At 27.7% G+C, this 26,655-nt stretch overlaps 5 protein-coding genes across 9 annotated transcripts; 3 read left to right on the top strand and 2 right to left on the bottom strand.

Annotated features, from left to right (window-relative positions):
* Nucleotides 1-198: 198 nt before the first annotated feature.
* Nucleotides 199-1,675, top strand: LOC724155 (probable peptide chain release factor C12orf65, mitochondrial). Its single transcript, XM_003251492.4, has 2 exons — nucleotides 199-496; nucleotides 608-1,675. The coding sequence occupies exon 2, from the start codon at nucleotides 689-691 to the stop codon at nucleotides 1,223-1,225; it is 537 nt and encodes a 178-aa protein (XP_003251540.1). The 5' UTR covers nucleotides 199-496; nucleotides 608-688; the 3' UTR covers nucleotides 1,226-1,675.
* LOC724545 lies at nucleotides 1,400-9,420 on the bottom strand. Of its 4 annotated transcripts, XM_026444041.1 has the most exons (7): nucleotides 9,109-9,420; nucleotides 8,620-8,732; nucleotides 6,615-6,857; nucleotides 6,277-6,539; nucleotides 6,036-6,201; nucleotides 5,706-5,944; nucleotides 1,400-5,604 (listed from the first exon to the last, which is right to left on the bottom strand). In XM_026444041.1, the coding sequence occupies exons 1-7, from the start codon at nucleotides 9,182-9,184 to the stop codon at nucleotides 2,028-2,030; spliced, it is 4,677 nt and encodes a 1,558-aa protein (XP_026299826.1). In that variant the 5' UTR covers nucleotides 9,185-9,420; the 3' UTR covers nucleotides 1,400-2,027. The 4 variants fall into 4 exon arrangements, with proteins under 4 accessions (XP_026299826.1, XP_026299828.1, XP_026299827.1 ...); XM_026444043.1 differs by lacking the exon at nucleotides 9,109-9,420 and having other exon boundaries at nucleotides 8,602-8,732; XM_026444042.1 differs by lacking the exons at nucleotides 8,620-8,732; nucleotides 9,109-9,420 and adding an exon at nucleotides 7,092-8,096.
* Nucleotides 9,421-10,442: 1,022 nt separating this feature from the next.
* LOC409976 (transmembrane emp24 domain-containing protein 5) lies at nucleotides 10,443-12,034 on the top strand. The gene is made up of 4 exons (XM_393466.7): nucleotides 10,443-10,768; nucleotides 10,981-11,177; nucleotides 11,271-11,337; nucleotides 11,415-12,034. The coding sequence occupies exons 1-4, from the start codon at nucleotides 10,580-10,582 to the stop codon at nucleotides 11,643-11,645; spliced, it is 684 nt and encodes a 227-aa protein (XP_393466.2). The 5' UTR covers nucleotides 10,443-10,579; the 3' UTR covers nucleotides 11,646-12,034.
* A 96-nt stretch (nucleotides 12,035-12,130) lies between these two features.
* Nucleotides 12,131-21,223, bottom strand: LOC413583. Of its 2 annotated transcripts, XM_006570414.3 has the most exons (14): nucleotides 19,997-21,198; nucleotides 18,456-19,323; nucleotides 18,063-18,379; nucleotides 17,445-17,869; nucleotides 17,242-17,375; nucleotides 14,577-15,107; nucleotides 14,405-14,505; nucleotides 14,102-14,204; nucleotides 13,666-14,014; nucleotides 13,474-13,587; nucleotides 13,234-13,395; nucleotides 12,911-13,105; nucleotides 12,497-12,813; nucleotides 12,131-12,424 (listed from the first exon to the last, which is right to left on the bottom strand). In XM_006570414.3, exons 1-14 carry the CDS (start codon nucleotides 20,228-20,230, stop codon nucleotides 12,210-12,212), a joined length of 4,065 nt encoding a protein of 1,354 aa, XP_006570477.1. In that variant the 5' UTR covers nucleotides 20,231-21,198; the 3' UTR covers nucleotides 12,131-12,209. The 2 variants fall into 2 exon arrangements, with proteins under 2 accessions (XP_006570477.1, XP_006570478.1); XM_006570415.3 differs by lacking the exons at nucleotides 12,131-12,424; nucleotides 12,497-12,813 and having other exon boundaries at nucleotides 12,971-13,105; nucleotides 13,211-13,395; nucleotides 19,997-21,223.
* Nucleotides 21,224-22,754: 1,531 nt separating this feature from the next.
* Nucleotides 22,755-26,275, top strand: LOC100577449 (PMS1 protein homolog 1). The gene is made up of 12 exons (XM_026443647.1): nucleotides 22,755-23,114; nucleotides 23,250-23,370; nucleotides 23,452-23,616; nucleotides 23,680-23,948; nucleotides 24,022-24,141; nucleotides 24,208-24,351; nucleotides 24,448-24,872; nucleotides 24,947-25,205; nucleotides 25,279-25,399; nucleotides 25,480-25,789; nucleotides 25,856-25,997; nucleotides 26,075-26,275. Exons 1-12 carry the CDS (start codon nucleotides 22,977-22,979, stop codon nucleotides 26,162-26,164), a joined length of 2,304 nt encoding a protein of 767 aa, XP_026299432.1. The 5' UTR covers nucleotides 22,755-22,976; the 3' UTR covers nucleotides 26,165-26,275.
* Nucleotides 26,276-26,655: the final 380 nt, after the last annotated feature.

Here is a 26,655-nt window from a genome sequence, read left to right as displayed (position 1 = left end):
ACAGAAATTTAAATGATATTAATAATAGATTTAAAAATAAATAATAGATTCAAAAAAATTAAAATCAAATGTATTTCTTTTTTTTGCAATTTAAAATTTAATAATTCTGATTAAATATATTTATGTATTAAAACAAAATAAAATAAATTAAATTTTCTTAAAAATGAATTTAAAATTAATAAATGTGTTAGTAATCAATAATGGTATGCAAAACTGACAATAAGAGGTTAAAAAGAAGATTGACTGGAAATTAGTTTTAGCTACCATTAATTTAAATAAAAAGAAATTAATTGTATAATAAATAAAGTATAAAAAGTTTAATTTTTAATAAAATTATAAAATGAGAAATACAGTTTTAAAATTATATAAAGATTTATTGCGCTATGGTGAAAATTTAAAATATACAGATAAAGAATATTTCCGATTCAGAATTCGTAAAAATTTTAAACAAAATAAAGATTTAATTGATCAAACAGAGATTGACTTTCAATTGCAGGTAAATATTCATAAAATATAATTTAATTTTTTAATCGCAAATACTTTGAAAAAAAAAAAAAATTTATACTTAACCTAAACGTAATTTTATTCTTTTATATAATTTTTTCAGAAAGGGAAAAAACTCTTACAAAATCAACGAATAATATAAATATAGAATTTTTTAGTAAAATTAAACAAATATAATTATATAATGTTTATTGCAATACTGAAATTGTTTAATAGAATATTTTTCAAGGAACGTAGTAATACGTATATATTATCAGTACTTTTTAAAAAAATGTCTTCTGGATTTTTATATGGTAAAATCAATAATATTAATTGGTATGATTTGTTAAATGGTGGGAAACAAATTCGATATAAATCATACACACGTTTTTTGGATTACTCAAGAGTACCTAAGCTTGAAGAAAGTGATTTACAAGAGCAATTTGTGAAAGGATGTGGACCTGGTGGCCAAGCAACTAATAAGACATCTAATGCAATAGTTTTAAAACACAAACCTACGGGATTAGTTGTAAAATGTCATGAAACTAGAAGTTTAGATCAAAATAGAAAAATTGCTAGAAAAATACTGTTAACAAGGTTAGATAATTTAGTTAATGATCAAAATTCTCTTCAAAATCAAAAGGAACAATTAATGAAAAGAGATTCTATTAAGAAAAAACAAAAGAAAAAAAAACTTCAAGATTTAAAAAATGCATTCGTAGAACGCGAGAATTTAAAATAATTACAAAATATAACATAATAAATTATTTAAAAAAATTTTTAGTTTAAATATTTATAATATGTTGTCTAATAAAAGTTAAGTTAAATGTTATATACTATAACATTAAATTTATATATTATTTCATAATTAAATATAAAACAAGAAAGGTTAGGAGCATGTAGAATCCATCCGTTATAATTTTTAATGGAAAATTCATATCTTTAATAGTCATCTCTTTTTTGAAATCGCAAAAGGCTTGCATTATTTTTTTTTTTTTTTTGAAATAAAATATTTAGGTGGACCCTCGCAAGGGAATTCAATATATATGTATATATATTGAATACATATATTACATTCAATGATGTGTTTTATAACAGAAAATTATTGTTACACTACAATAAAGCTTGTATACAGCATTGCGTATTCTAAAGCCTGCTTTTATGAATAAAAATAATTTTTTTCACATGTGTATATTTTTGTACGTATATCAAGATAAGTAAAATAAAAGAAAGTACTTTGTTTAAACATAGATATACATACGTACGTCAATTTTCTGATTCAAAAATGCGAAGTCTGCACCTAAACAACATTGTACAAGTTCTTAATAGAACTCTTATCGGAAAAGGATATTAAGGAAAATATTAATAAAACCCTATTAATGGTGCGCCAGTAGTGTTAAATACTATTCTACATACACAAATACTTTATACATAATTTACATATTGATAAAATGTATAGATTAAATTTCAACAACGAGATATTGTAAAAAAAAGTGAAATCTCGATTTTGAAACTTAAACTATCAAAAAATCTTATCGAGGATTTCAGCTACTTTTTAACCATCTTCCGAACTGACCGCGATTGTTTTTTAAACGCTTTTTCGGCGGTTGAGTATTCGATCTCGGTGAACTGGAACTTCGTAACCGTCTGTTGCTTGCAATTGTTACCGAGAGAATACTGTGATCCATTTCAACTTGATCATCGATCTTCATCATCCTAACAACTGGTTGAAACTCAATACTTGAACGTCTTTGTTCAAGTTCAGAAGTTGCTATAATTGTGGGACTAATATGTCCTGATAATGCACAATCGACTTCAGATACTTGCGTTTCCGATGACATAGTATTAGCTCGTCGTTTTATACCTCTCATATTTTGTTGCTTTTTACATGTAATACTTAAATAGGAATCCTTTTTACAATTTTCATCTTCAAATACTGTATTCGAAGATATATTATTTTTTCTCGCACGCTTTTTTGCATAAATCCGTTTTCGCGAATTTACTGTGTTTCTTTTATATACATTATTATGGTGGTGATGGTGATGATGGTGATGATGATGATGATGGTGATGATGATGGTGATGCTGTTCAATTTCAGAATCAGAGTTTTCAGAATGAACCTTCTGTTGTCGTTTTCTCGGTAATCCATTTGAATTATGATGTTTCCTGGGAACAATTCTAGTTTCGGCATCTTTTCTACATAAAATCTCATGATTTTCAAGTTCTGCACGCGAATCGCAAGTTTCAGAGGATGTATTGTCACGTTGTCGTTTCTTGATAGTTGCATTTGAAATAAATCGACGTTCCGATATGGAATGAATATCTTTCCGAAACATATTTTCATGATTTTCATCATTTCCAGGATCGTTTTCCGATATTTCTTCGATCTCAGATAAACTTTTTCTGAATCCATAATCTTTGTTTAATACGAAATTCCTGTCAGTCTCGTTGCATACATCAGATGTAAGCGAACCTGTGCAGGATTCAGCATTTGTTGTATGTAATATGGAATTATCGGAAACCGCTATACTTACATCTTTTTTTTCATTTTCGTTGTGACATATATTAGACGAAATATTAGAAGTATACATTTCAAATAAACGACTGTCATCTTTTCTTTGATCGAAACTTAATGATTGTTCATCTTGTACAATACCCGTAATAGATGTACCTATTTTAATATTATCTTCTTCTGCTAATCTATTAGATATATTTGTGATTTGTACATTGCAATCTTTCCCGTTTTGTTCAATATTTTTCTCTGTTAAATTTTCTCTGTCACAGTTTATATCCGTTAAAGGTTTACTTTGAAGTTTTTTCTTCATTTTGATTCCAGGCCAGCCCGTTCTATTTTTCCTCTTTTTTCTTCGCTTTAAAGGTGATTCGACACTACCTTCACCACACTCGGAACTTGCACATGATGAATTTTCTAAATAATTTACGATTTCATGACAACTGTCCAATAATTCAAGTAGATTTGGAGGTGGTCCTCTTGGAATATTTGATTCATAAAGATTCAATTCCATTTGCATTATATCTGGTTCGAATGATTCAACCAATTCTAAATTATCGTTTGCATTATCAAGCATCTCATCAATACTTTTTATCATTTCCTTTAATTCTTCGTCTACATCCGATTTTAATTCAGTTTTTTGATCCAGTCCCGGAGTATTTGTTTGTGATCTGATAGATTGGTATTCATCTATTGTATGCAAATTCGAAGATTGTTGTTGTTCTCTTTTTCTAATAATAGTTGACATAATAGCCAATGTAGAAGCATGACAACGAGGACTTTTCCTAGGAGATCGTCCAATACATCCCATACTCCTTCCACGAATTTTTCTTTTATTCTCGACTCTGTTTTGATTTTTCATTAAAATTTCATGAAAATTTTCAATTTCGTATGGTAAAAGAAATGGTTTTTCCGAATCTCCTTCAGTAAAATAATGCCAAAATTCGGCTCCTTTATCTTGTCGTTGGTATGTTTGATACCATGGTTCAGATTTTGGTACAGCTTCGAAAGAAAATTGCATTTTTTCAACTTCAGGTGAGGGTTTGGACGGATATATTTTTTCTGTTTGTGCATTTTTCTCGGGAATTATTCCTTCTACTTTTTCCTTATTTTCGCTTATCGATAAATCTTTAATTCCAGTTAAAGGTGCCTGATACCTTAATCTGCTTCCAGGAATTTCGAATTTATAATAATCAACATTGTCTTTGATTAATGCTTCTGCTTGTGTGCGTCTTCTTTTTCTAGCTCGACCCAAATTTACAGAATCCTGAGAATCATCTTCGACAATTTCCGATTTTATAGATGAATTTACAAATGAACTACGACATATGGAATTATTGGTATCATTACATTCACTTTCGGTATCTCTTGGTAATATACTACTCTGTTCATCATCATCGCTTATTTCACTTGAATCATCTCGTTTAAGTTCTCGAAACATAAAAGATTCCGCTTCATCACTTAGTAATGATAGCTCTGATTTTCTTACACGTTTAAATCGTACAACTACTGGCTTTTCACTAGATGGCACTTCTTTCTTTTCTTCACCATCCCCATCTCTTGGAACTGTATATTGAGAATTATTGTTTGATAATACACTTGATCTTAATTTACTTCCTAACACTTCCACTTTATAATATGCACGATTATCTTCGATTAAACGTTCTTCAACGGATAATCTATGTCGCCCTCTAACGCTTCTACTGCCTCTTCTATTTGATTTAAAACATTTCGATTTTTCTTCTTTTAAAATTTCATTTTTTTCTATGCTATTCAATGTTTTATGAACTTTTTGTTCATCTTTTATAGTATGACCATTATAAATGCTGTTTACATTAATATTATTATGTTCTTCCGAGATTTTTTTTATATTCGAAGAAATATTCTCTACCTGTAATTTACAATTCAATTCTTTTAGAGTCTCGGTTTTAGACGATACTTTACAAGATTCATTACAAGTATTATCATTTATATTTAAAAGATTTTCGTTACAACGATTTTTTATGTTTCCATTAATTTGATCATGATTTCTATTTTTTGTAGGAGCTTGTTCTTGTTTAATGCATTCTATGTTATTTTCAATACTGTTTTTTTCATTATTACAAGTTATTGTCCTTTGTGAGTTTTGATTACTAGAATCTTTAAGTTTGTTACACATATCATAATTTTTCTTATCGCAACATTTTTCTTCCAATTCTGCCGAAAATGTTTTAATCTTATATTCATTTTGTTTAGATTCTTTTAATTCATGTTCTTCTATATACTTATCTTCTGGATCATCTTCTTCAATCCATATTGTTCCTTTTGCACGTTTTTTAATAGTGAAACCTTCAAATTCATCGTAAAATTTTTCTGTTTTTTCAGCTTCATGCCAAGGACTACCTTTTGACCTTAACAAATGGCCACTTTCATGTTTTGTACGAGTACGTAAATTATGAGAAGAATTTAATTTTAAACTGAGATTCCTACGTGTACCATTACGTTGTACCATCTTTATATCTCCAACATCAAAATCCCCTAAGCTTTTCGCATTTCTATTAATTTTTCCTTCTGGCAGTACTGTATCATGAAGATTACGATCTCCATTGGAAAATAAATTGCAGTCTTTTCTATAAAAAAATAAATAAACTTTTATAAATGCTTATTAAACAAATTTTTAATTTTTAATAATTATAAATAAATAGTCTAATTTTTAAAATTTTTTACATACTCTACATTTTTTCCTCTGTTTAGTTTTAGGAAAGCTTCTACATTGGCTCCTGCATTAATCAATTTATCCAAAGATAAAAAGTTATCATCATTTCGGACAAAATTAAGATGTTGATCGCTTTGTACATGTTTGGTTAGATCTCGATATCTAATACGGCAAATTTCACAATAACCGGAAGCTAATTGTTCTGTTCTTCGAGTACGGGCAGTTGTTCGTGGTCGCCGAGTCATTTCTTTTCCCTATTCATATTCAAAACAATAATTTGCATTTAGAATTTATCAATTAAATATTACATAATTAGATATAGATTAAATATATATTTAATGTTACCTCCTCTTGGTTAATAGTTTGAATATCTTCCCTGTTTTCTTTGATTTCTTTTTCTAATTTTTCCAGTTTTTCTCGTCTCTTTGTATTGAAAGGACAAGAGCCTGGATCACCGTGAAAATTCAATGTTGGCCACACAGGCAGTTCAACAAATACAGGTCTAGTATTCCTATGTTGATATGATATTATGATTTAGAGTAATGAGATTTATACTTCTACAGATCTTATATATTAAATAACTTACCTCTGAAAGGATTCAAATTTTAAATAAGAACCCTTTAGATGTCTGACCTTTATATCTTTAACTGAACTTTGTTGATTTGAGTGTCTTAATTGTTTTAAATGATTTGTATCTTTAATAGATGTGTAGATTTTGTCAAGCCAAGCCTGAAGTTTATCAATTGCCCAAATAGGAATTCCCCAATTTTGAGCGTTGTAGAGTGGATCCACGGAACACTGTTGTGGCTGTATCAGAGCACGCTCCAACATTGCCTCCACTCGCGATTTCTATAAAATAATATATGAAAAAAAATATTTAAGTACATAAATAGAAATTAAATTTTATTTTAATAGAATACTTACAGATCTTTGGGTAGTTTGACCCCGTATATTGGTCGTATTAGATAAAGGACATTCAGGACTAAAAAATGGCGTTGGAGGAGTTGGTATAGGGGTTGGAGTTCCTAAACTCCTCAGTGAGGGAGGTCCCCCACTGCCTCCACTGGCACAACCCCATTTATGTTTTTCAAAATTTATATAGCCAGTCTTATCTACTCTGTCACTAATCACCAGGTCTACACTCCGTATTAAAAATAATTCTATTACCTACAAAATTATAAATAAGATTTATCAAAGATTATTAAAATTATATATAGTTTTATAAATTTTTTAGAAAAAAAAAAAAGATTCAAAATATATTTTAAAAAATTTAAGATACATTTTATCAATTTATTAAGATTAACTATAAACAATAAAAATAAAAAAGGTGTAAGAATAAGGAATAAGAAGGAAGAAGTAGAATGAATAAAAGCTTGCCCATTTTTTAGTGATTTAACTCACGGGAAAAAAATTGGAGGCAGCATCAAAACGGTATATAATATTTGTGGACGCCCGGTGATAAGTGACCCGTTGACGGATACACAAATACACGTTTACATCGCGGTATGCTGACGTCAAACAATTTCGAGTTCTTCTTAAGCACAACTAAGCTCACTATCAACCGAATTCGCAGAAATGCAAGCCATGCGTATGTAGTTGGAAATCTTCACATAGTTAACAATGGTTGCCGCATTGTTACACACAGTTCTAATAATATGTTACAAATCGCTCAGAACAATAATGAAGCACGTGGGATCAAACGAAAAGAATAATTCAACCCGTTTTTATGGAAAAATGAATTTAAAATGATTTCTTCAAACAAATTCACATGAATCAAAATAATGAACAAGTTTATATTTGATTACTGTCAAGCGATCTTGAAACGCATGAAACCTTCACACAAAACAACTTCTTCGAATCACACTGTTTATCGGTTTACAAATTCGTAAATATATCAAGTATTAGAAAGTATATAAAACGTAATTTACGATAAAAGATTTTAAGGAAGGAATTTGTCGAGATATATCTCAAGCGATCAAATGAAAGAAAGGAGGCAAAGGAAAAGAGCGCTGGGACGCGCGACGAGATCGTTACTCGCGGGGGAGAACTGTCACGCACAAAATGGCCATTCGCCGTTAACAGCTTGGCAGGCGAGCCTGGAGGCGGCGCTTTGCGTTCTTGCTCGTTGTCCGTCGACGAATATTGTAACAAAATGAATACGGTAGCTTCTCTGAATACGTGAAAATTGTTTTTCGCTGTATTTTCGCGTCCATATTTTTTGTTTCTTTCAAACCACAACACAACAGTTGAAAGCGACGAATCTGCCCCACTTCATCGTATTTCTCAGATTCTCCTAAAGATGGCGTGGTACGACCCGGTTTTTTAGCGATTGTTTGTCAACAGAAACATTTTACGAGTTTGTGCACTACATTGAATCTTTGAAACTTATATTTTGCTTTTTAATATATTATATATATTATGATGAATCATTATTTTAAATATTAAAATACGAGAAAAAGCAAATGTTTGATAATTTATAATATAAATATTTCAGAATATTTTTTTAATTTTATTCCATTATACTTAACATTTTTTCAATTTAATTAATTTTAATCGATCAATTAAATTAACTAACTCAAGTTTTAAATTAGTCAATAATTTCTATCAAGAAATATTTTTTGAATAACAAGTTATACGTTTAAACATAACCATTTAAAACATTCAATTACATTGATGAAGTTAAGATTAATAGGTTATAAAAATACAATAAAAAACAATAAAAAGTGAGATAAAAGATAAATTTCCATAATTATAAATAAGAAAGCAAAAGAATACACACAAAATATACACGAAATGAGAGAGATATAAATAAATTATACAAATAAATTGTAATATATACTATAAAATGAATCAATAACGTGAAATAATATAAATAAAATATGAAGATATTACAAATGCCATATATACATACATATGATTAAACACTTACTCCTCCTAAATCTTTAATCTTTGCTTCTATTTTAGCTGTAGTAGCATGATTCTTAATATCCAAATAAAATGATTTTCCTTCCAATGATTTCAATTCCTTCTGTGCATGAATGTCTGAAATATCATAGAAATGCCACAAGATTTTTATTAATTTTATTATATTAAACTGTTATTAAAATGTATAATTTTAAAAAACTCATGATGATTTATAAAAATATTATAACATATTGTACCAATAAAAATTAAATGAAAATTTTAATGTTACATCATATAAAATAGATATTTTAATAATAGACAAATATTACACATTATATATAGATATTATTTATAAATTTAATCAAATATTGAAGTAATTATTGAAATATATTCAAACAATAGAAATAATTTTAAACAAATTCTTGTTCTATTAAATTAATAAATTAATAAATTTATAAAATTATTTCGATCATTAATCGATACAAATATATATGTGCATAAATATTAGACATACGTAAATGTTTAATTGATTTATTTTCTCTTGATGGTTGTTTTTGCTCTTGATGTTGAATTTTGGATGGCGATACCATTCCTATGCTATGCACCACACGGAGAACGACAATATTTTCTTCTTACTATACTTTAATATTTTTATAACACTTTCCATTCTCAAATACACACCACGTATTATCATAAATATTTCTTTGCGTATTTACCAATTATATTTATTTATTTAGAAAACCATAATTTCACAACTAAGAATTATATCACAAATTTCATTTTAGAATAAGAAAATCCGCCTTTCTAACCGTTCTGAACATCGTATAAACTGAAGTTATATACTTTATGTGATTATTTGAAAAATATATCGAACGTATTTATAAGGATAGCCATTTAAAAAAAAAATCCCTGGATTTTATCTACATAATAAAAATATAAATTAATTTTTATATTTTTATCGCATTAATTAAATATGTAATTGTTAAATAATTTTAATAACTATTCAATGTTATAATTATTAATAAATTATTTAACACTTTTATATTAAAATAAATCTTTTTTTTGCGATTTTCTAAGTTTATAAATTTTCATGAAAATGAAATAAGATATAAATAGCTACATTATTTAGCAAATTATATAGTCATTTGAGTTATAGTTAGAAGTAAAGATAAGTATGTACGAAGATTATACATTTTAGTGTATTAAATCAATCTGGTTTAAATATTTATTTATAATATTTAAATTTTGATAAAATTTACTTTATTTTCACATATATTTTTATTTGATACTGAAAATGGAAATTTAAATTATTTATAAATCTGATACATTTTTTTTTTCATAATATTTAATGTTTTTAATGTTATTCTTAGAAATTAATGATCATAGAATATAATTATTACTTTAAATGTTATACAATTTTTTTAAATTTTAAATTTAAAAATTTTTAAGTATTCGAATTATATCATATCTTTATTATAACTTTTACAGCTATAATAATATAGCTTTATTATAGCTTATTAATTATAGTTTTATGTTTTTCTATTTATATATATATTAATAAATTTATATTTTAAATATATATATATATATGTAATAGATTTTATATTCATATAAGTGCTATAACATATTGTATGAATAATTTCATGTATAATTTCATTATAGTAACTTAAATATAATAATACTATACGATTAATATTAATTAAAATTAGCAAACTAAAGATATTATTTTCTAATGATTATTATATATTATTTTTGTACATTTAAATTTCTTTTTTTCATTTTTGAAAAGAAACAATAATAAAATTTACAACGAATTTCAATGATTTAAATGTATAATGAAAGATCGAATATAAACAGTTGAGAAACACTGAAGATTATAGTGACGATACGAGAAACACATTGAAAGACATTTGTCAGTCATCGTCGTGAAAGCGATTGTTGGCTAGGCGGATTGTTGTGATGATCTGCTTGATTAAACGTGAACAATGTCCAATCTTTTACGAAGTCTGGTTTTCGGAGTATTCCTTAGCCTCGCGAATACCAGCGTGTCTCACCCATGGTACGAAACTTTACCCGCGGTGGCCTTAGATTACAAAGTTCATATTGATGCCGGAAAAGAAGATTGTTACTTTCAATATGTTAATGCTGGAGCTACTTTCTATGTAAATTTTCAGGTATATTTAATCATTATTGACATATTTATTTTATTTGAAAATTCTTTTTTTTATTTATTTGAAAAAATCAATATAATATATAAATATTGAAAAGTATTTTTTTAAAATATATATAAATCAATTAATTTGATCATTTAACCATATAGTTTTATCTATAAAAATTTTCAAATGTTTTAAAAAAAAAAATTTTTTTTAAATATTTATAAATACAGGTAGTACGTGGTGGAGATGGAAAAGCTGGTTTTGCAGTAAGAAATCCAGATGGAATAATAGTTCATCCTTACCAATGGGTTCCTAATTCAGATTATCAAGATACTGTGAAAAATGCTGGTTATTACAGTATTTGTATAGATAATCAATTTTCCAGATTTGCTTCAAAATTAATTAATTTATATATCACAGTGATTAGGTAATAAATACATATATATATATATTTTAGAAAATATAATAATTATTTAATATACTTTTAAGTTTAATTATTTTTTTTTTTTTTTTAATAAAGATACGATGAATGGGACAAATATACAAGAGAATTGGAAGAATTAAATCTCTCTGTGGAAAACTTCACGGTAAATATTTTGTTATTTTTATTAGAAAATATCAATATCAAAATCAAATTTGTCATATCATAATTTTAATTTTGTAGTCTGCAATAACAAATGTGGAGAGAAATATTAATGAAATGCTCCAAACTCAACATTTGAGCAGAAGTAAAGAAGCCAGAGACTTAAATTTGTTATTAGATAACAATTCTTATGTTCAAACGTGGTCAATTGCACAAATAATTGTCATATTGGTAACAACAACAGTACAGGTATACTTTGTAAGAAAATTATTTGAAGTGAAACCATCTAGATATTCTAGAGCAGGTATATAAATATAATTGACGTATATGTATTACATAAAAATGAACATGCTCAATGAAGATACATTTTTTTTATCATAAAAAAATTTTTCTAATTTCTCATTTAAAAATATAACATCTCTTTCTCTCTAAGAGATTTATTTAAGTTAATATTGGTATTTTTAATATCTGGTAGCAATATTCGTTTTTCTTCTCGGAAAAAACTGAAAAGTCTACCTTTCAAGACTGTATATCATATTTACATATTCCATCTTATATTATAATTATATATGTTTGTTTTGTATTTTCAAGTTTTTAGTGAAAAAGTATAAATTATATTTATGAATCAATGAGATTATATATTAAGAAACATTTATAGTATTTATATTAAAATAATAAAAAAGAAATAGTTTTGTTATTAATGTGTTTACAATTCTAATTGTCTGATCCTTACACTTGTAATTGTACATGCTATAATATTATATTATTTTGATTGAGAAATGAAATGAAAACAATTATATTAATGTAGAATATCATGATATGTTGGTTTATTAAAAATCATATAAATTAGTTATTGATAGTTGAATCATTCTTCATTTAATGAATGATTGATTGTTGTTTTGTTCTTTGTTGTAATATATTTCCATTTAACGTAAGAAATCGATGTCTCTGTCTAAGATTTTTTGCGCGAACATGTTCTGAAGCAACTTCTTTCGTATAGTTTCCAGGAAACCAGCCCTGTTCACCATTTAATAATTTTTCACCATGATACCATCCATCTGACATTTTTTTAAATACGTTTATAACATCCCCTAAAAACAATTTTTTGCGTTAATTAAAACATATACACACATATAAATCTTTTCATAAAAAATATTATATACCTGGATGTAATGATAATTCGTCTGGTTGATTTGAAGAATAGCAATATAAAGCTACTACTTGAGGACAATCCCACACCTCATAAAGTGTTTCTCCCGTTAATCCTCGTTTCGAAGGGAAAACTGCTTCTAACCATCTTTGTCTTTCTGTATCGCTTTCGCACGTTAAAATGTATTCAATTTGATGCCCGGAATAATTTTCCAAAAGAGTCAAATGCATCGCATTGCGACCAGCAAATGGCGAATCTTCAGAAATTGGTTCTAAAGCGATTAAACTTCTTTTACAAGTATCTATAATGCTATATGCTTCGTCATGAGTACTATGATACAAAAAAAGAAATAAAAAAAACATATGTTATATAAATAATATTTTATACATGGATAAAAAAAAAATACGATTATATAAAATGCCCATACTTGGATTTATATTTTGCGACTAGAAGAAAGTCTGTGAGCAATAATAAATAAAGAGATGTTTTATTGAATTTCTTTCCAAATGTGAGTTTATATTCGGTATCAGCTTTCATCGATAATTGTACAACAGGTCCACTTTTAATCAAATGTTTTCCTTTTAATACAATCGGTTTAATTTTCGCGGAATATTCCAATCTTCTATTGGAACAAAATTGTTTATTTAATATAATATATATGTTCAATATAATATATAATATATATAAATGAAAAAAAAATTACGATAAAATATTTTTGAGATTATACCAATTGTAAATTGTAAACATTACTTTGCTAAATTTTCCATTTCAATCTCTTTTGCCGCGGCACGAGCGCCCTCATTGCATTCGGCAACAACATAACTCAAACTCGATAAGACTTGTTCCCAATGAGGTCTGTCATTATGTTCGACTGGTAATTTAGAAAGAATTGCATCGGCCAATAAAGGAAGTCTAAATGAAATATATATATTTTTATTCATTCGTTATTCCACGCGTAAAATTTGATCGTTTAAGCATAATGTATTTTACCTCGTTATTCGTTGCATCGGTAACATTAAAAATGAATGTAAAGACAAGTTTTGACAAGTTGAACGAGCTTCTATTTGTGAAATTGTTTCCAAAAATTTTAAGCCTTTTCGTGTTCTAGAAAAATAAAATCACAAATCTACGATGAATCACACATAAATTTCGAGTTTGAAAGAAAAACATTTTTCTACTTACCTTAAATCTCTGAGAGTTGTATCGATACTAACTTGATTCGAACAATATGTCACATAAATATCTAAACATCTATCGGCATATTTAAGCAATACATTCGGCAGATCGTGCAACATAGGATCCTGTCTCCATACAGTTTCGAGTTCAGCTAAAAATTGCTCTGATGCTTGCAATACGCTAGGAATATCGCCGAATATTTTGTCTTTTTCAACCGAAGTTAAAATTTCATCGATCGAGGAATCGTCAAGAAACTCGGTTTTTAAAACACGAAGAGAATTCAAATAGGATGCTTCTGAAGTGAGAATTTCGAACTTTGCTTCTTGAATCTTTTTTTCCTTGGTGGTTAGTCGTTCTAATAAAAAGTTGTAACGATGGCTGGATTTTAAAAAAAATATGAAAATGTGTAATTATTTATACAATGATGCAACATGTCGCTTACTTAAAAGATCACTATTAAGAACTTGAGGCGTTTGACACCACAATGTTCTATGTCCCGGTTTTGCCAAATCCGTGGTAGATCTGGATGGGATTATACCTTCGACCTGATTAATCATTCAATAATTAATAAACTATAATTAATAATTAATAACTATAATATATAAAGTATTAGAATATTATGTGAATAATTTTGATTCTAACAATATAATATATAATATATATATTATATTACCAATATATATATATATATATATATATAGTATAGTATAGTATAGTATAGTAACAATATATATATATATATTACCTCTTCGTAACCGTCCGAGTTGAAATCGGATGCTATTCTAGCTGCAGCTGCTGCGTAAAATTGATAGAGAGGTTCCTGATCGCCAAGTATACTATAATGATCTAAAATAAATAAATAAACATTATTTTAGAAGAACCGAAGCAAAAAATGAAAATTTTAAATATCCTCTTACCTATTTCCTTTGTATTGCTATATAATGGTTCTTTGTTCAAAGTTCTCGTTATTGCGGAATCACTGTCGGTATTCGCACTGGTATAATCGTTCAAATAAAAAGTTGAGAAAGGTCCGTTAACGGTCTTTTTGAAATGCCTCGCGAAATTGAAATATTTTCCACCATTTAAACTGGAATGATCGTTGGCGAATTCTTTGTTTTCCTCGCAGGAATGATCATCGTCGACCGAAGTCCTTCTGCGCATGCGACCTAAACTTCCTTTAGTAATGCTCCACGTTCTTCGAAGCATTTTTATTCTTCTGCCAAGCGTTCGAGTCAAGCTAATTTCGCGTGGCGGAGGAGGATTTGGCCTCGTAGGTGCTTCCATATACGACGGGATCACCAATCGATTATTAGGATTTTGCCCCGTTTCGACATTATCGTTCCATCGTTCTCTCGTCTCATCGATCGTCTCAGTTTCCGAATCTGTGCAAAATTCATCTGGTTGGAATGAATGGAGACTCTCGTACGTGCTGTCATCAGAAGTATCATCTGTAAAAGGTTAAATCGATAAAGAAATAAAATTGATAGGAATCACACTCTAGTCTCTATCTCGCTAATTAATGAGAGAATAGTTTATTGTTTTAATGTGATTTCAAGATAAATCATAGAATTTATTTGATCTCTCTTAGAGATTGATTTATATATAGAAATATATATATATATTTTTTTTCTGTTAAAAGAAAGTAGATAATTATCCATAGAGGCTCATCTATTAATATTATTTAACGGTATAAAGAAAATCGGCACAATTTCCTAAAATTTGCAAGGACCTTCGTGAATATAGCACGATGCTTCCTGAGTATCCATGTCCTCGTTTAAGTCGATGATTCTCATTTGAACAAGACCTTGTGTTTTTTGCGAATTTTGTGATGCCGTTCGATTCTGCTCTTCTTTCTTCCATTCTTCGATATTATGCGCACAACCAACGAGCAATGCCGATCCTTTACCAAGGCTTATAGCCACTAAAAAAATCATCGTTTCATCGTTTCACAGTATTATATCTCTGCGCGTGCGCGCGCACGTGTGTGTATATGTATGTATATATGTATGTGTATATGTATGTATATATGTATGTGTATATATCGTTTTACGTCGTGAATGTCATGTGTATTTCAACATTTGTCCAAGTTTTGAAAATGAACGGGAAAACCAGAGAATTAAAATATTCGAATAAGAATGACGTGAATGATGAATATGTATGAATATAAGTTGGATTATTTAAATTGAATATCTTGAAACAATCGAAATATATGTATAAACGAACATGACACAACGATTTTTCCCTTCGTATCAACGAATGACGAGAAAATATTGAAGAGTTTGAGAAAACAACAAAGTGCAATCGTTTCGTCATCGTTATTTACTTGGATAAATTTCAATTTTTTAAAAATTTTCAATATAATATGTACGTGAAGTATCATGGAAAATCACCTTATGTAATTTACCTTGTGTATTCGGTCGTCGAAAAGTTTTCAAGGTTTGTTTCATTTCCACGACATGTCGACTCGTTACAAACGAGTCTCGCATAAACACATCATTCAACGGAATATGAAATTCGACGTATCGAAGGCAATTAAGAGAGTGAATTTTATTTCTCGCTACGATACGATATAATACGTTGCGATGCGACGCAACGAATGTCTCGGCCGTGACTGACACTGAGAGAGCGCAATACGCGCTTTCACCTCCCGGCAATCTGTATACTCGAGTCCGGTTTCCAAGCTGAACTCGACGATAAAATATTTTCACGCATCTCGTATCATCATCGCCTACATTATCTCCATACGTTGTTGGTAATCCTTTGAAAATAGCGAGGAATCGTCCTTGGTAGTAACATGCCCGTGAAAATGAATCGTAGGTGTAACCGTTTCTTTTCCTTCTCTCAATTTCTCTTCTCATTTTTTTTGAAGAAAAAATAAATATTCGACGAAAATATGGCGAAATTTTCAAGTAATAAGAAGATTTCGCCGGCAAAAGGAAGTTTGGAAATAGAATGATCGATTACGTGCGAGTCGTAGATTATAGCTTCTTCGGTAAACGTGAAATGTGTGCGACACGATGGGTAACTTTTACTTGGGACAGTTCACTATGTGATTTGTTCCGACGATATCACTGTATAACGAACTGCACAAGTTGTTCTATAACGTTTCAAGAAGCACAAACGATTTCTTTATTTAATGAAATTTTTCTTTTCTTTTTTTTCTTTAATCTCGAAAATCCGATCACGCATAGATGCAAAAATAGACTCAAGATAACAAATATATACGAATTTTGAAAATTATTTGAATCGTTTAATTTTAAGATATGAATTGTATCGAAACAATTACACCTATTTAATTTTTTACCAAAGTTATATTTGTATTATCCATATGTGAACTTTGAAAACTTGCAAAAAAAAACATTTCTTGTTTTTTGTTCTTTAATTTTACAAGAATGAACACATATATTTAGCATGCCGAAATTGATTTCATTTTTTTTTGTTTTTTGATTTTATAAAATCAGAAAAAATGAATATATATTTCTATATACAACCATATTGTATTGAAACTTTTATTAAAAATAATTTTCATTATCCATAATAAGAATGTGAAAATTGAACTTGAAAATTACACTTAAAACTTACCATGGAATTCACATGAAACAACGGGCTTCGATGATGATTTTGAATTTTTCATCGATATCTTGGATCGTTGTCTTCTCATCATTCGGGACCACTTTTGGCCTGACTTCTTCTTACTCGGAACTTGTGTCTCTGTACTTTTTCATTAATTGTAAGAAAAAAGAAAAATGTATATTTTTAATCGAATCGCATTCCATTACACTTACGAGAAATAATATTTGTTCGTGAGATAAGGTAAACCAATAGTTGTTGAATCTTCCAAATCTTCCCACTCTGATTCTTTACCGTAAACATTTTGCCAACTCGCTCTCAACATAGAATCCATCGTAGAACCGGTGTAAAGACTGTTGACTCGCTCCTCGCTCGGTAAACCAACGTCATCGTACACATCTTTATCGTTTCCCGACCCGTCGGTATCTTCGTTCACGCTAGAATATTCGTTGATAATAAATTGCTCGTTTTTTTCTTTCGTTTCATCATCACGACTTTCACTCTCGTTATTCGCGAATGTTTTATTGCTCGGACTCATAACATCGTCATAGATATCGTCGGAATCTTGGAAAGTAGTCGAAAGTTCATCGATACGATTTTCATCTATTTGCGATATTCCCACGTCGTCATAATCATCCTCCTAGTTAAAATCAATAGTAATAAGCCAGGAGAATAACTCAACACTGTTGTTAAAATATTTAGCTATATATAAATTGTGTAAAAAAATTTTCCATAGATTATAAATATCTAGATAGATGTTCAACGGATATTTTTGATCCGTGAAACGATCAAATTCGAATATAATATATATATTTACGCGTTAGATTAATCACCTGATTAATAAGATTCAGTGGTCCTACATCGTCGTATACTTGGCCGCCATTTTCGATTTTGTCGACATTTTCGTTCAGAGTCGATCGCATGTTCTCGAAAAGGAGATTTTTAGCGCGGTTGCTCCATAGAAAACTGGAATTAGCAGGTAAGGCAGTAGACGACTCGTCGTCGTACATTGTTTTCTCCTCGCGTACATTTTCACGATATTCATTTGTTTTCACCTGTTGGCTCGATTCCAATGTTTTTATTCCGCGCGCTCGCAACTCGGCTAACAATTGGCGTTTAAGATTTGCAACGTCAAATGCATCGTATTTTTCTAAAATTTGAAAAGCTTTTCATTCTTCGGACGGAAACAGGGGATAGGAAAGACAATTAGAAAAGGAAAAACGTACGTAGAGTAGATTCTTCTTTTGTTTTAGCAACAATCGACGCGTGTTCCATTCGATTTTCAGACACTGAATTCTCGCAGGTAGTTGCAACGAGGAGAGGTAACGTGGCACACTTTTGTTCGTGTGTAATTACGACTTGTTCCAAACTATACCTGATCGTGTTTTCGTTCGAAACCAAATTTGGATTAGTGGCGGATGCGACGTGAACAAAATTTGTCGGCGGAGATATCTTTAAATATTTCAATTCCTCTCGAGAAAGGCTTCGCGATCTGTATTTACAGTTAGAATTCATCCCAATCTTCGAGTCTGTAGATAAATTTCTCAAAGAAGCGAACGATCCTCTGTCCAGTTTACTTTTCCCCTTCTGTCTTTTCTTTGGCCTCTTTACGATATATTCTGGTACGAGATGCAACACGTTTTTCGCAAAATATTTCTTCTTTCTATCGTAATTCGAAAATTCATTGCTGAGCGATCTTTTTTCTAATTTTCCATCAAAAAACGATTCCATTAATGATTTTGATGATCTTGCAACGTTCGACGAACAATTCTTGATCGCTAAGTCGTTGGTAGATTTCGACTTAACGGATAAATTTTTTGCGTATACGGTGGTATCTTTTTTGTTCTCGAGAGCGTCGCCATTTTCGTTCCGACATGTATCCGTGAAAAATACCGATTCTATTTTCTCGTAATCGTCCGATAGAGATTCGTTCCTTTCGTTTCTAGAATTCAAGGAATGATTGGAATTACGTTCAACGTTGTTTGACGAATAACTTTCTTTAGAAATGTTGCTCTCGAAAAGGTCGATATCAATTTCTCTTGCCGTTTCTCTTATCAGAGCGGTATCGATTTCACTGTTACTCGTATCGTCTCTCTGCAAACAGATGACATGATATTTTTTTTCTCGTCGAGAAAATTTTCTTGCAGGTCTTAGATAATGATCAATAAATATTTGACGTTCAGCTTTTGACGAAAGACTCAACCTTGGGTCGACCTTTGAACGCGAAACACTTTACGCGATCTATTAGTTATTACGCGCGTATTCTTGCACGGTATAGTTAGGACATTTATAACGGTCTTGCGGATACGGTTTCAAGGAATGCGATAGAAATCATAGGGTATAACTGTTTCAAAAGCGTAACTGTCCCATCGCTCGTCAGTACAAGTCATGTTTTCTACACGTGTTACATATTCACTTTCCAACAAAGAAATTGACAAGTGTTCGAATCGTAGATACGCATATATATGCGAATGGAGAAAAAGTATTCCGTGAAATAGTTTTGAATCTGCCAGAGATCGCGAATGACGTTCGAATTCTCGATGAATTTCGTTCGAAGATGGTAACGAAACCACTCCTTCGTATTAACGTTGGACTTTTTGTGGTTAGACTTTCTCGTCAACGAAATTTTCAAATAACTCGCGTTCAAAAACTCGTCATAATTAATCCACTGATCAATTGTGAAATTATAATTTTGTCCAACTGAAAGATATTGTCGAGATGCGAAAATTCTTTTTATTTATTTATCAAAAAAATAATTAATACATACCTGGAAGCTAGGTCGCTTGACAGTAATTTTGGCATTGATTTTTTCTTTTTCTTTTAACTCGTTCAATCCCTCAATCGTAACATTTTCTTCGCCGACGGGTAATAATTGCAGTGGTAACGTCGCTCTTTTTAGAGCCAGGCTATCGAGAGTCGCGTAAATCATTTTTTCCGAAATTGAAGATGATTTTCCGTTTCCATGAAGGAAACTCCTGTTGGCAATGGGTACAATACTCATATTTTCCTTTAATCTTTTATAGTATTAATTAACGTGTCAATTAATAATTTTCACTAGTTCATCGATTGCGAAAAAATTGTCATTTTAATATTTTAAAATAGTTTTATATAAAATGATTATCACGAATCGCGTATTTAAGCATGGATGATCTTTCACATTTTTTTACATCCGAAGCAGAATTTTCTGCAAAAAATCGTCATTGTTTCGATTATTTAAAAAAATGAGAGAAACACTTCCTGTTATCAAATATGCGTGAACAACGGAAATTTTTTTATCAAATTTAATTATATTTAGCATCACTACGGTTTAATGTACGACGTTAATATTCTTTATACGTGTCAAGAACGAATGCGAACGTAACGTAGTTGTATCTTTAGTTGTATCTCGATTGAGAAAAGATTGACAGAATTAATAACAACTAAACCTGTTTGCAGTTGCTTCGTGTGATTTCGAAAGAACACATCGTGAACTAGCTTCCGCAATTTGTTCTCCTCCTCGCGAAATATTGCGGTTTACCAAACGAATGATGAACGCAATCGCGATAATCAAAATATTTTTATTCTTCTTGAGTTTCCTTGTTCACGGCGCGTATTTAACTCGCTTTTCGAAACATTTTATGTATTTCACTATAAACTTTCCGACTTTCCGTGTAATTATCGCGCTTCGATTTTCTTTCCATATCGCTTAATGAACAATCATAAAATATATTCGACAGTCAATACAAGCAACTGATGTTAACAAGGCCACAATTACATTCATGAATGTGTTTATCAATATTATTTCGTCAAGAATTCGTCAATTGAATCGGAAACGTAATGACAGATATGTTTGAACACAGGTATTAACTAATCGCGTACTTCTTCGTATAACACCATTTCGATTGAACCGATCGTCCATCGAGTGACAAATCATGCATACTCAGTGAATTTTTAAACTACTTGCTCTGCCTCCGCGCAACTACAATCCCGCGTACACGAGATCGGTCGTTTTCGACTGGTTTCGTCGCTACTCGTCAACCATTCCCGTATTCCTCGAATTATTCACCCTTTCTGCTTTCATACTTTCATATATGCTGTTTCCGTATATACTTACTACTTTCGCTTCGAGATTCATTGAAAATTTTATTCTACGATAAAAAATACAAGCGATTCGTTAAAAATCATTTCACTTTTTAATATTTCGGAATTTAATTTTAATTTTAATTTTAATTTTATTTTCAAATACAGCCCTGGGATGTAGAAATTCTTGTATAAAGTAAAATCAGGGAAAGGTAAAACGATGCAGCAGGTAATCAAGAATTCCTACATTCTTATATAGCTGAGTGTTGGAAGATGATGTGGCAAGTTGGCCCCATTCTTTCTTGGTGGTTTTTATGGGCTTCATATCTCATTATTGGATGCTGACCACCATGATACTGTTTTTTTACAGTAGCTTATAGAAAAGATATCATTAATTTTTAAATTCATTATTATAATTTAAAAAAAATATTTAAAATATAATATATATAAATATTATAATTTAAAAAATGAAAGAAAACGAAGAGAATTGAAGAAAAAATATTTTTAATAAATAAAGATAAAAGTTTATATAAAGTAATTTTTAAAAAAATGTATAATTTACATAAATCCATTATCATTAATTACTAAAAATGTTTCTCATTCGTAAATAATCATAATTTTATTTATTTAATATATTTTTATTAAAAAAGTTTATTAAAAAAGTTGAAAATTTATAAATTACAAATATATCCATAATTTAAAAAAAAAATTGATTAAAAATTTACTATTTACCATAAGAAAAAGTTATTATAGAATATAATTTTATATAATGATTTTATATTTTATTTTTTCATTCAATAATATTCGTATTTGACGTTATTATTTATTATTTATATAATATTAATATTTATTATTTATATAATATTATATATATTATTTATTATTAATATTTCATTATAATAAATATTCTAAGAAAATCAAATATTTATTGTTTTTTTAATTTCCAAAATTAAAATAGATAAAATATATAAACGAAGCATTTGAAATATATTTATATGCTTTAAATAATTTTTCATAATTATATATTTTATTTTTCATATCGTAAAAAAAGAAGATATTTCTATTTGTGTAAACAATAAATTATCATCTAAATATATTCATTTGTAACAAAGATATTTAACAATAAATTAAAACAATATTTTAATATCGATAATTATAATTATAACCGATTTATATATATCATTATAATGATGAAATTTAATACAAAATTATATGTTGTCTTTTGATTTCGCAAAAAAATACGAGAAAAATAATAGTATATTAAAAGTATATTAAAAATAATAATAGCTTATTAATATATTCGAAAAAATATAAATATAATGTTCAATTATTTTTTATGATATATTATATTTTATTATTTTAAAATAATATTTAAATAAAAATATGACTTGGTTATCTATATATATATATATATATACTTTTGAAATCTAACCATTACCAACGTTAAACATACTTCTAATCATTTGTGTCTTTCATACATATTTCAAATTCGCGCGCTTAGAGGCATTGTCAACCAATTTTGTCATTCTAACCACATTTTTTATGATACAATCTATTTTTTGTAGACAAAATTTAAATAATTCGCGCGTTAATCATATTGCATTAGTAATATAAATATAAAAGATATAAATTTTACATTTTATATTTTATTTAGAAATTTAACATATGTTGTTTTTATTTACACAAAAATGACCATCTCAGCTTTAGACAAAGATACTGTAAAACTTATAACTACTACTCAAGTTATAACTTCTATATCTACCGCTGCAAAGGAATTAATAGAAAATGCATTGGATGCTGGTGCAAAAAATATTGAAATTAACTTGGTATTTCATTTATTGTTATTGTTTTTAAACAATTATCTTGCTGTTTATAATATATAAAGTTTTATATTTTATATTTTATAATATATAAAGTATTTTATGATATTTTAATATTAAATTTATATTTTATTTTGACAGATAGATAATGGATGTACCTTAATAGAAGTAAAAGATGATGGTAATGGTATTTCAAATGTAGATATTCCTTATATGGCTTTATCATCCTATACATCAAAATTATGTAGTTTTTCTGATTTAGGTATATAAATTATATCATAAAAGAAAAATTGATATTGTAATATACAATGAATATAAATTAAAATTTAATATAATTATGTAGATTCTTTAGAAACATATGGATTCAGAGGTGAAGCATTACATGCATTGAGTTCAGTATCAAATCTTACAATCATAACAAAAACAGAACAAGATGAAGCAGCTATATCTTATACTATTGATCATTACGGATGTATCTTAAATTCAGAACCGTGTCATAGATCTACAGGTATTAAATTAACTTAAACGTTCATTTAAATTTAAATTTTTAAAATGAATATCAATTTTTTAGGAACAACTGTACAAGTTAAAGAAATATTTAAACAAATGCCAGTGAGAAGACAAATAATTACAAAAAAAGCTAATCAAGATATTAAAAATTTAGAATGTTTAATAAAATGTTATGCTATTTGCAAATTTTTTGTACGAATAAGTTATAAAATAGATAATAAAATTATATTTATAAAGCCTAGTACAAATAGCTTTGAAGAATCAATTGCATATATTCTTGGTAAAAAAATAACATGTAATATGGATTGGATAGATATTACAGATACAGATGTAATTATTTAAAATTTATTTCTCATCATTATTTCTTATTTAATTTTTTAACTTATTAAAATATATATTTTAGATTAAAATGAAGTTAATGGTTCCTTTAAAAACAGTAAAAAATGACTTTGAACTCTTTCAATCTGATTCTCAATATATTTTTGTGAATAATAGACCTATTAAATATAAAGAGTTAGAAAAGGTACATTTTTTTTCATTTTCATTAATTAAATAATTTAGTTAGAATATATTTAAAAATTATTTACAGATAGTAATTAAAATAATTTTGGAGGCATTTGGACAAGAATTATCTAGAAAAAAACCAATATTTGTTATATACATTTTAATAAATGCAGCAAATATAGATGTTAATCTAGATCCAAATAAAAATTTTGTACTTTTTAAAGAGCAGGTAATTGTATTTGTGAAATTTTGTATTATTTTAAAAAATGTTATATTTATTATTTATTATTATATATTTTATATCATGTTTATTGTATGTATATAGAACGTTGTTATCAATATGGTACAAAAATATCTAGAAAATTTTTATGGAATACAAAGAGAAGTACAAGAAGAAAAAAATTGTGATAGATCAATTAATGATTATCAAGATTATTCACAAAAATCACATATTAACAATATTGAAAATGAGGAACCTATGCGTAAAAAACAAAAATTACAAACAGAAGAAAAAAATGATATTTCTATTAAAAAGAACATAAATGCTACAATAAATATAACGAATAACTTGAATTCTGTTGAAAACTCTGAACATACATCACAAACTTCTATAAATAAAGAAAATTGTCATGATGAAAAATCTGAGAAAAACATAGATAATTTTAATCTTCAGTTACCTTCTTTAGATTTAAGCGATTCAGATTCAAATGAATCACAAAATTTTACATTATCATATTGCGACAATTCGAAGTTAGTATCTAATTATAGATTAAAATAAATTAATTATATTGAAATATTTTCAATATATTTTTTATTTTATATAGTAATGATAATCTAAAAGAAAATACAGAAAATACTCCACCATTTGAATTAACACCGCAATTTGAAACACTCAGTCAATTACCATTAGTAGATTTAGGTGAAGATTTTATACTGGATGAATATTCCAATCTGGATACAAATTTAAAAGAGAATACAATGAAAATTGCGAATTCAGAAATATTACATGAACAGACTAAATCAGATGCAAAAAAATCTGTCACATTAAAAGAATGGAGTAAAGGACACTTGCCTGGTTTAAAGGTAAAATTAATAAGAAAATTAAAGATATAAAATTAATCAAATCATATAAATTATATTAAATTAATTTTGATAGGGAAGTACAGATATAGAATCTTATAATTGTGCTAAAACAAATGAATCATCAAATTATGATGATAAACATAAAAATGTATGTGAAGGTTTTCTTAAATTTTCAAAATATATTAAGTCTGAAGGTAAATATATCTAACAATTAATTTATAAAATATAATATATAATAAAAAAAAAAATATTAAATCTATATTTTTAATTGTAGTAACAAATAAAAATCCTACAATAACAGCACCACAACTTGCCCATATAATAACTAATCGGTGGAAAAAATTGTCATCTGAAGAAAGAGGATATTATAGAGATTTGGCACGTGATGAGAAATTAATGCATAACAAAGATGAATTAAAAACAAACAAAAAATGCGTAAATCTGAATAAAAATAAAAATAGACTTCTAAAAGCATTTGAAAAAATGAAAACAATGAATATTGAGAAAAACAAAAATTTAGTTATGAGAACTACTGTATCTTGGCATATAGATTTAAAAAAAGTTACTGAAAAATTCTTGAATAAGTAAGTACTTAATTGATTATTATTATAAATCTATTATATCATTATTATTCATTGTAAGCATTATAGCTCTTCATACGGAAATACCAATCTTGTTGTTGGATTTTTACATTCAAATTTATGGGTTATTCACAAATCTGCACATATTTGGATTTTAGATGCTAAAAATCTTAAAAAAAAATTATATATATCCGATACAGATGTAAATGAGGTAAATTTAATAAGATTAAAATCAATTGTTATTTTCATTAAAATCATTTATTTTTTCATATATTTCTTTTATTATAGGATAATGCTGAGAATATAGAACAACTTCTACAACAATGGTTTTTAACAAAAGATGATTTATCATTATTACATCCTATTCATTCGTTATAACTAATTAGAAATGATTTTTAATTTATAATATTATAATTGTTTTTTAAATAATAATTTTACTTGAAAAAAATAATATTTAAATAAATTTTTTACAAATACAAATTTAAAAAATTAAATTTTAAAATTAATTATAATTAGAATTTTAATGTTTCTCTCAAATTTAATTTATTAAATGTATACATTAAGTGTGATATATATATCATATAAATAATATTATGTATTGATGTAAATAAACAGTTAAATACGCTATATAATAGTGATTACTTTATCTTAGAATTCAAATTTTATTTGGTTAAGTGTTAGGAACATAAAATAAAAATAAAGATTATAAAAGAAATTCTGATTGGTTAGTACATAGGAACTTTGATTAATGAAAGTATATCAAAATATACAGTTTGACAGTTTCCATTACAATTAACCGTTATTTTCAATAAAAATAAAATTTCTTAATTAAGAGAAAATCTTATTACAAATGATTATTATCTGATATA

This window comes from Apis mellifera, linkage group LG11, assembly GCF_003254395.2.
Source record: "Apis mellifera strain DH4 linkage group LG11, Amel_HAv3.1, whole genome shotgun sequence".
In the NCBI taxonomy this organism is placed as follows: Eukaryota; Metazoa; Arthropoda; class Insecta; order Hymenoptera; family Apidae; genus Apis; species Apis mellifera.
Note: the sequence above shows the minus strand (reverse complement) of the source record. Positions and strands in the feature narration are given on the sequence as shown.

What these genes read in the sequence shown, in the direction of transcription:
- LOC724155 (XM_003251492.4), top strand. Translation starts at nt 689, where the DNA reads ATGTTTATTGCAATACTGAAATTGTTTAATAGAATATTTTTCAAGGAA.
- LOC724545 (XM_026444041.1), bottom strand. Translation starts at nt 9,184, where the DNA reads ATGGTATCGCCATCCAAAATTCAACATCAAGAGCAAAAACAACCATCA. An exon ending in AGATTAAAGATTTAGGAGGA is followed by an intron (nt 6,858 to 8,619) that starts GTAAGTGTTTAA and finishes ATAATTTTGTAG; the next exon opens with GTAATAGAATTATTTTTAAT. An exon ending in GTCAAACTACCCAAAGATCT is followed by an intron (nt 6,540 to 6,614) that starts GTAAGTATTCTA and finishes ATTATTTTATAG; the next exon opens with AAATCGCGAGTGGAGGCAAT.
- LOC409976 (XM_393466.7), top strand. Translation starts at nt 10,580, where the DNA reads ATGTCCAATCTTTTACGAAGTCTGGTTTTCGGAGTATTCCTTAGCCTC. An exon ending in CTTTCTATGTAAATTTTCAG is followed by an intron (nt 10,769 to 10,980) that starts GTATATTTAATC and finishes TTATAAATACAG; the next exon opens with GTAGTACGTGGTGGAGATGG. An exon ending in TTATATATCACAGTGATTAG is followed by an intron (nt 11,178 to 11,270) that starts GTAATAAATACA and finishes TTTTTAATAAAG; the next exon opens with ATACGATGAATGGGACAAAT.
- LOC413583 (XM_006570414.3), bottom strand. Translation starts at nt 20,230, where the DNA reads ATGAGTATTGTACCCATTGCCAACAGGAGTTTCCTTCATGGAAACGGA. An exon ending in TCAAGCGACCTAGCTTCCAG is followed by an intron (nt 19,324 to 19,996) that starts GTATGTATTAAT and finishes ATCTGTTTGCAG; the next exon opens with AGAGACGATACGAGTAACAG. An exon ending in TAGCAATACAAAGGAAATAG is followed by an intron (nt 14,506 to 14,576) that starts GTAAGAGGATAT and finishes TATTTATTTTAG; the next exon opens with ATCATTATAGTATACTTGGC.
- LOC100577449 (XM_026443647.1), top strand. Translation starts at nt 22,977, where the DNA reads ATGACCATCTCAGCTTTAGACAAAGATACTGTAAAACTTATAACTACT. An exon ending in ACCGTGTCATAGATCTACAG is followed by an intron (nt 23,617 to 23,679) that starts GTATTAAATTAA and finishes TCAATTTTTTAG; the next exon opens with GAACAACTGTACAAGTTAAA. An exon ending in GACACTTGCCTGGTTTAAAG is followed by an intron (nt 25,206 to 25,278) that starts GTAAAATTAATA and finishes TAATTTTGATAG; the next exon opens with GGAAGTACAGATATAGAATC.